We start from the raw sequence: 7,920 nt of genomic DNA on the forward strand, positions 1-7,920 counted from the left end.
AATTGTCACCATCTCTCAGGTCCCAGTTTTCTCAAACATCAGCCAAGGGGTGCAGTAGCTTCTGAACTTTGCTCAGATTCAGTAGACTTTAAACACTGTGTTGTCAAGATGAAAGAGCATCAAATATGTGGGCATGCACATTAATTATGAATATTGTTTTTATCTCAGATTGCAACAGAGAATACAACCAAGCATTTGGTACTCTGAAGAGTCCTGGGTGGCCTCAAGTATATGATAATAACCTGGACTGCACCATTATTCTCAGGGCCCCACAGAACAATACCATCTCCCTCTTTTTCTATTGGTTTCAGCTGGAAGATTCAAGACAATGCACGCATGATTTCTTGGAGGTAATATATATATGAAAGTAATTTAAATGGATGATGTAAAAAGATGAAAGACTGCTAAGAATTTTTCTATAGTGATGTTAATCCAATGTGTCTCTCTTCATTTCATTAAGTTAATTTTTCATTATTTTTCATTCTATAAATGTGTACTGAGCATATTCTAGTTTCAGTACTGGAAGTGCAGTATGGATGACAGTGTCAGAGTTGGTTGAAGCAACATTCAGGAAGGGAGAAGAGAAGACTTTTTCAAGGAAGTTAGATCTGAGTTCCAACCTGCAGAATGAGTGAGAACGCCAAGGGCAAGGTGGCGATGGCATTATTTACGTGTAAAGGCCTTGACACATTGGTTCCTAGGGGCATTAAGTGGGTGCAGCACCTGTGTTAGGCCAGCACTGAATCTGAAACTTCCTGACTGGCCTTGTGGCTATGTAGGAGAGGCTCTGAAAGGTGTCCACAGCCTCCACATCTGACTCGGAGATTTATTTATTCCTTTTGTTATGGGCCTCTTTGATCAGGTCCATAAAAGCTTAATCACTATTTTAAGTGCACATAGTTGGGGTACAGTATGATATCGCAAACACATGGACAATGCATATTAATCAAATCAGGGTAGTTAAAATTTCCGTGTTTGATTAGCTTTATATTCCACATAAGCTCTCCAGAATGGTATGAGCTTCATCGGATAAGCCACTTCCAGGCTCATGGGCCTCTTTTCTTCTGATGTTCCTTTTCCAGGCTGACAGATCCCCAGCCCATCCCCAGCTATCTTGTTTCCAGTACTATCCTGTCCCACCCACCCCATGTGTGGTCCTCAACCTGAGGGAGAATTGTATCTCTGCACATGGTCTTTGCACATAAGTTCAGGTCCCACAAGCTTCCTGATGTCTTATTAAGTAGGAAAGCTCCCCATATGGTATTAAACCAAATCTGTTGTAAATCAGTGTCCTTCACAAATAGTGAATTCCCAGGGAATGCTCATGTCTTCCTCATGGGATACTTTCCATGGCAGGAGATGAGAAGGAAGGGAGAATTGAAGACACAGAAGCTATGTTGTTTGTGCTAGTCAGGTGTTAGACTCGGATTCACATGCTTATCCATCCTCAAAATCAAACGTTTCTACGGAACACGAAGCAGGAACAAGAAGAGCGTGATACAGGAAAGGGGTGGGCTCCCCTGCTAACTCTGAGTCATCCCTAACCCAAGTTGCCTTTTATTGGTCCTGCTTAGCCTTGGTCATTTGTCTCTGGATGCTGGGAAGTGAAGTCTTGCTTTTTAGCATTGGAGGATGAGAACTATGCTACCCAGACATCCTCCTCCACTCCAGAGAATGGATGAGGAACTTCCTGTTACATTAGCAGAGACAGGAAGCTATAACACGGCCTGTCAAACATATCTGAGTCTGGTGCTCCAAAGAGGATTGTATGCAGGAAGCTCTAGTGTTCCGTTCATATTAACTATGGTGGGAACGGAAGTCTTTCACGAGAACTCTATAGTGTATTGCTGGCAGAGAGGGCCCTGCTCCAGACCCTACTGTGAACAAATGTACCTCCGACTCCCTCGCTATTCCCCAGAGATGCCTCTGCTCTGAGTTACCCCGTTCTCCTTAGAAAAGTGAACGTGGTAAGCTCTATGCTGTATGTCTCTCATCCTCAGCAGTGATTTAAGAGGATCCCAAGGGAAGGAAACTCAAAGAGTCTGGGGGGTGGCAGGTCAGGCCTTCCAACTTAAATATGGTAGCTATCCCATGAACCTGGAGATAATGGGCCAGGCTGTCCCAGCTAGAGCCATTTTGTTTAAACATTTAGCGGAAGAAACCAACAATAAACACTCACTGTTGCCTAGGTCTAGAAGAAGCCCCCCGCCCCTCCCCAGCTCATTCACCCAGTGAGTCCCTCTGCACCTTTGCAGAGGCTGGGTGACTCAAGCTAACAGGCCAGCCAGGTTCTGAACTGTGGAAACCGAAAGGGAAGGAGGGTGGCTTCTCAAATTCTGAACACACAGATGCTAAACCTATCTCTTCCACCGTGCACGGCTAACCATTGCCTAAAACTATTCACACGTGAAGCCTGTAGAGTGCTCTGAGAACACACAGTAGAAAGCAAGATATTACAGATGCTTCTACTCCCCCGCCCCACGCTCCTCCCCCCCCCCCCCCCCCCCCCGCTCATTTCCTGTTTCTCTTCCGGGCCTGGAGGAAAAGAAACTCCACAGGGTCAGAAATATTATAGGTGCATGGAATGGAAATGGTCAGGCTGGCCTTAGATTATGAGCACCCCACCTCAGCCTCCTTTTCCCACATGGGAAAAGACCTGTTTCTGAGCTTTGGTATACTTTCGTACATGGCAGCCACTGTATGCTTTTCAGTGGGAAATATCGCACCAACCACTGTCTACCAGGAATAAAGTATAATGACCGGAAACAGTCCAAACACTGGTGCCCCCCCACCCCCCTTTAAAACTCACTTTGCATCCCTTTAAATGTCAGCACACATAGCAGAGTTTGGAGGACCATGGTACCCGCTAGTATATCACAAGGATGCCTGATGTTTCCATGGCTATAGTTCAAAGGGCATTTTCTAAACCCCAATGCAAATGGTGTGCGATGTAAATTCTAACGTTTTTTCTTCTACAAATGAAGGTGACTTCCCCCGTGTTTACAGAAAAACCCTTCATTCTTAGCTATGTAAAGCCTCACCCCAGTATTCTGGAACCTGAAGAATGGGAGCCTGAGGCCAGACTGAGCTAGGGAGGAGACACTGTCTCAAAATACAGACGGAACACTTACTGGACTTTGTCTCGCGTGCTAATGATAAACTGAAGCAGGAATAACATGGCTGAGATAACTAATGAGTGATTTTAACAGGTAAGAAATGGCAGCCACAGCAGCTCACCGCTGCTTAGCAAGCACTGTGGAGCTCTCCTGCCGAACCCCATCTTCTCTCAGAGCAACGAACTGTACCTGCGGTTTAAGAGCGATGGCTCCGTCACCTCCGCTGGATATGAAATTATCTGGACCTCCTCGCCATCCGGTAAGATGCTCACTGTGAGGCTAGGCGAAGTGTCCATAGGAAACAGGAATTCAGATTTAAAGGCCATTTTCATGTTAGATCTGCACCTGATGATTTTCTGTGAAACATTCAGATGTTTAAACAATGAAAGTACCGATTTTTCAAAATCCTACAATTGTTTATCATTCCTATGACATAAAGGACTGTGTTTTACATGTAGAAAGCTTGAGAAGGCAAACACTGTAAACTTTATCCTGGCCTTCTGGTTTGATCACCAAGGAAGTCTCTTTGAGAATTCAATGAATGAAATTACCAAAAGGCCGAATCGGGAGCACATCTGTGTGCGTACCAGCACATCTGTGTGCGTACCAGCAGCCGGCTGTGCACACAATGAGCAGCCGACTGCACACAGACGTTCCTGATGGTGTGCACATGTATGAGCAGCTGCGCTCTTCCCGGTTCCTGTCATTTGGTGGCAGTCCTATATCATAATTTCTTCTTCAGGATAACTATCTTCCTGAACGTTCGGTTGCCTATTTTTTAAATAGTGGGACATATAAGTCATGTGAACACATTTTAGCTCAAGAAAGGAGGGATACCTTTACAAAAGGTCTATCATATCTGAAAACCTATGAAATAGAAATCATAAGAGGAATATTCTAAGTGCTCAAGGATAAGAGAGGGTCCCATCCAATAGTCCCACATTACTAAGTCTCTACACCCCAAGGCAGCTCAGTAATTAACTGCCCTAACTGGAGATAAAAGGAGGAAGTCGTGGCTGTGCTGGCGTTAGAGGCCTGCAGTCGTACACTTGGGGAGGCTGAGGTGGGGTGCTCATAATCTAAGGCCAGCCTGACCTGCATAGTAAGAACTGATCTTGAGAAATTAAAATTAAAAGAGAGAGAAAAAGCAAAGAAAAAAATAAATCAGCAGGAAATGAAGTGGGAAGATCAAGTTGTCCAATCACCCTGGGCTGTTTCTTCTGGATCCCCTTGTCTACTCTAGCTGCAGCGTTGGTATATGAATGAACAAATCAAGTAAAGTGACACTGAGGCCTAACGAGTGTGACTTGAAGCATGCTCTTCACCACTACAGCTCAGGCCCCACGAAACACTTGGCTGACTATTCTCTTTGCACAAAAAATTGGTTACTTGGGGAGAAATTTTAGTCTGGGACCGATAGGCATCCTGCCGCTATTATACATAGGAGCCCACAGAAAGGAGACCCTGGTAAAGGCATCACACTAGATTCAGAAGTTGATTAGGTCTTAGAACTGTCAGCTTAGGCCTGGTAAAAATCAGTTTTATTGTAGCATCTAGGCTGTAATATCAGTCTGGGTGTGCCACAGAACTTGATTTGGTTTTGGCTTCCTGGCCACGGTTACCTGCCCTGTTTGTGAGCCTGTTGCACCCTCAAAGCATGCAGACAGAGACTTGACTCTCTGGGTAACTATTGTGTTGCTTTCCAGTTTGTTCTCAGCCTGAGGTTAGCAAAGAGCAGTCCTGGGAGAAGTCACCCTGCGTCACAGACCATCGAGAAAGGAATATCCCGTGGGAATGGGCCTGGAGGGGCTGTTGACCAAGAGGAGGGTTTCTGCATTGTCTGGCGACGTTTGCAGACTCTCTGCCCCCCAAGAAGATGAAAGCTGTCCCTGCCATTGCCTGCACGTGTGGGAAAGCAGGCAGGATGGTTCATCGTTTGCTAAATGGAACCTTTTTCTATTCCTTCCTTGCAGGCTGCGGAGGAACTCTTTTTAGTGACAATGGTATATTAACCAACCCTGGCTACCCTGGCAGCTACTCAAACAACACTCACTGTGAATGGACCATCGTTGCTCCTTCTGGAAGACCTGTCAACATCAGGTTCCCTTTTGTCAATATCAACCCTCCAGGAGACTGTGCCCACAACTACCTCGTTCTCTATAATGGGCCAGACGACAGCTCACCGCCCTTTGGAACATACTGTGGAACAGTGAGTAAAACATTATTAGATTTTCACATGTGATTTTTCAACATTGACGGTAACCGTATGGGCACATGCAAAAAACAAAAGTCTCAAGTCAGTGATTTTCTATTTTGGGAGCATGAGCGCTATCTGGTGGCAGATATGTTATATTACACTCACCACCGAACCCTATAGAATTAGGGCATTATGTTTCTAATTATTCTCCTCTTTATTTACACGAGTCTTTCAATCAAACTGGACAAGCATTATATCACTGGAAACCTAGAGAATTAAAAATATATAAATTATTTTTAAAATTTGTTGTAAACTTTTATTCTTAAAAATATCAGTAAGTACATCAAAAATTTAAAAGATTGAGAATGCTATTATTACCGGAACCTTTCCTGTGAACATATACACATATCTGCATATTTTATACTATCTAATCATTGACTAATCTGTCATTAGTATCTTACCACACCGATTAGGTACACTTTCTATGTACCTGGGTACAGCCCAGATTACTTACCAAAGCCCCTCTGCTCAGAAAGTAAGCTCTCCTTAACTTCCCACTACTACAGCTGACGCGCTCCAGGAATCCTTTTGCTAACTATATCTTCACACAGGAAGTTGGTTACTTGGGGAGAAATTTTGATCTTGGGATCAGTAGGCATCCTATCGCTATTATACCCAGGATAAAATCAAAGAGATAAGATAAATTTTATCTTTGTACAGCTCCTGTTTGTGTATTTCAGTACCTTCCAAGCATTCAGCTCCATTTGATCCCACAGTCGACAGCCTGTGCTGTGGGAAGAACAGTTTACTCTGGACTTTGTTGCTGAAGGAGACCTGGGGCACTAGGAGGCAGATGACTCCCATGTAGACCAGTGTCACATTAAATCCAAGGATATAACTGGATACGCTGGTGCTTTCAAAATGTACTCCCTCCCATGCGCAATTATTTTTTTCTTTTAACTTGTTAAATGAAAGGCATCATCAATTTATTTAAAATTTCACAAGGTTAACCTGAAACATAAAGCCTAAGAATAACAGAAAAAAAGTAAAACACTAGCATAAGATGTCAGGTCCCATATGCTCCTCCAGCAGCTAGCTTCAGTGTGATGATCTGCATGTGCTTTATGTTGCAGTAAAGATGCATGCCACTGTTCACACTCAGTTCAGAGATCTAGGAAACGAAAGACCAATGGGACTTCATCATTACCTCCCCACCCATCACCTCTCAGCCTCCTGTCCCTGGAAGCATTCTGTTGTATTAATTAATGCATTAATTATTGGCAAGTTACTTCTAGAAATATATGTTGGTTCACTATCAGAACTTACAGAATATAAACTCCGTAAGGTTTCTATAGGTAATACTTTAAATAGGCTGACATTTCTAGAAATATGTTCAATGTAAAAGCTAACCTTTTCTCCCTTCAATTTTAGTATACTAGTATAGCCGACTTCACAGCTTCATCCAATCGAGTCTTCGTAAGATTTCATGCTGAGTATACAACGCAGCTGTCAGGGTTCCAGTTATGGTGGGACAGCTGAATTGGAAGAGCCGCGTGCAAGCCCAGGACTCTGCTCTGCCACAGCATTGTCAGATGCCACCCTGCCCAGAACTCTGCCTTCCTCATCCCCATGGCCGTCTGTGCCATCAAGCAGTGAACTGAACTTCTGTGGCCTTTACCAGAGACAGCATGGAACGAATTTTTCACAGTTGGTGTTCTGAATACAGAGCATAACTTTGTTCAACTCAGCTGTACACACCATTCTTACTGGATGTACCATTTAGCTGACGTCTTTTAAGAAGTTCTTCAAAATACCCTGGGGCATATTGATGTACATTTGTATTGTGATACACATATATGCATTGTTTTCACTACAAAAGTCAAAGTCAAGGTAGTAAACGTTACTAAAAACCATGTACGGTTCTATTGTCTTCATTTTTAACCCATTGCAACTTGGTTTTTCACTGTGGCTTGGGGTAGAATTTTCTGTGACCTCTGAAACTGTTCTCTATTATGAGCTCTCCAGCTTCCATTCCCGGCCATGCTGGGTCTTCCCTCTGATCATTCCCAGGACTCTGTGCTAGCCTGACTGTTGAATGTCTGTGCATCCCCCACTCACTGTTATTCATGGCTCCGTAGTCCTGGAATGTCCCCATTAACTGTTCTTACTTAGGTTGCATCTGTCAGGTATTTGTCACAGTCATGCTTCTGTACACTAAGGGTGCTTCTTTCTTCACATGTCTTTGGTAAGAAAGGGTCTGTTTTGCTCACTGTTTTAGAGAGTTTCTTTTCATCACACTGAAAAGGGTACGGTGGAACAGGCAGTAGACCCAAGGACAGAGCTACCCACTTTGCAGAAAACCAGGAAGCAGCACCATCAGCTGGGGAACAACGGTTCTGTGGCCTTCCCAAACAGCACCACCAGCAAGAAACCAAAGTTCTACAGCCTCCCTAAACAGCACCATTAGCGGGGGGTCAAGTAACTGTTTAAACCAAGGAGCCTGTGAGGGCGTGTCAGACTCCAACCACCACACATTACATTTTCAGAAAAACATCAGCCCTTTATCTCCATTGCACAGTAGCTGTTTGGCTCTCTTCACACCACTGG

At 44.1% G+C, this 7,920-nt stretch overlaps 1 protein-coding gene across 1 annotated transcript in view; it reads left to right on the forward strand.

The window, feature by feature from the left end:
• Cubn (cubilin) overlaps positions 1 to 7,226 on the forward strand; it is a 226,113-nt gene extending 218,887 nt beyond the window's left edge. Inside the window, exons 64-67 of the mRNA XM_006985936.4 lie at positions 169 to 350; positions 3,210 to 3,375; positions 5,090 to 5,325; positions 6,745 to 7,226. Of these exons, the coding sequence (XP_006985998.2) occupies positions 169 to 350; positions 3,210 to 3,375; positions 5,090 to 5,325; positions 6,745 to 6,852 (692 nt within the window). The 3' untranslated portion in view covers positions 6,853 to 7,226. The remainder of the gene's footprint in view (positions 1 to 168; positions 351 to 3,209; positions 3,376 to 5,089; positions 5,326 to 6,744) is intronic.
• Positions 7,227 to 7,920: the final 694 nt, after the last annotated feature.

The sequence above is a fragment of the Peromyscus maniculatus genome, chromosome 5 (assembly GCF_049852395.1).
Source record: "Peromyscus maniculatus bairdii isolate BWxNUB_F1_BW_parent chromosome 5, HU_Pman_BW_mat_3.1, whole genome shotgun sequence".
Lineage (NCBI taxonomy): Eukaryota > Metazoa > Chordata > Mammalia > Rodentia > Cricetidae > Peromyscus > Peromyscus maniculatus.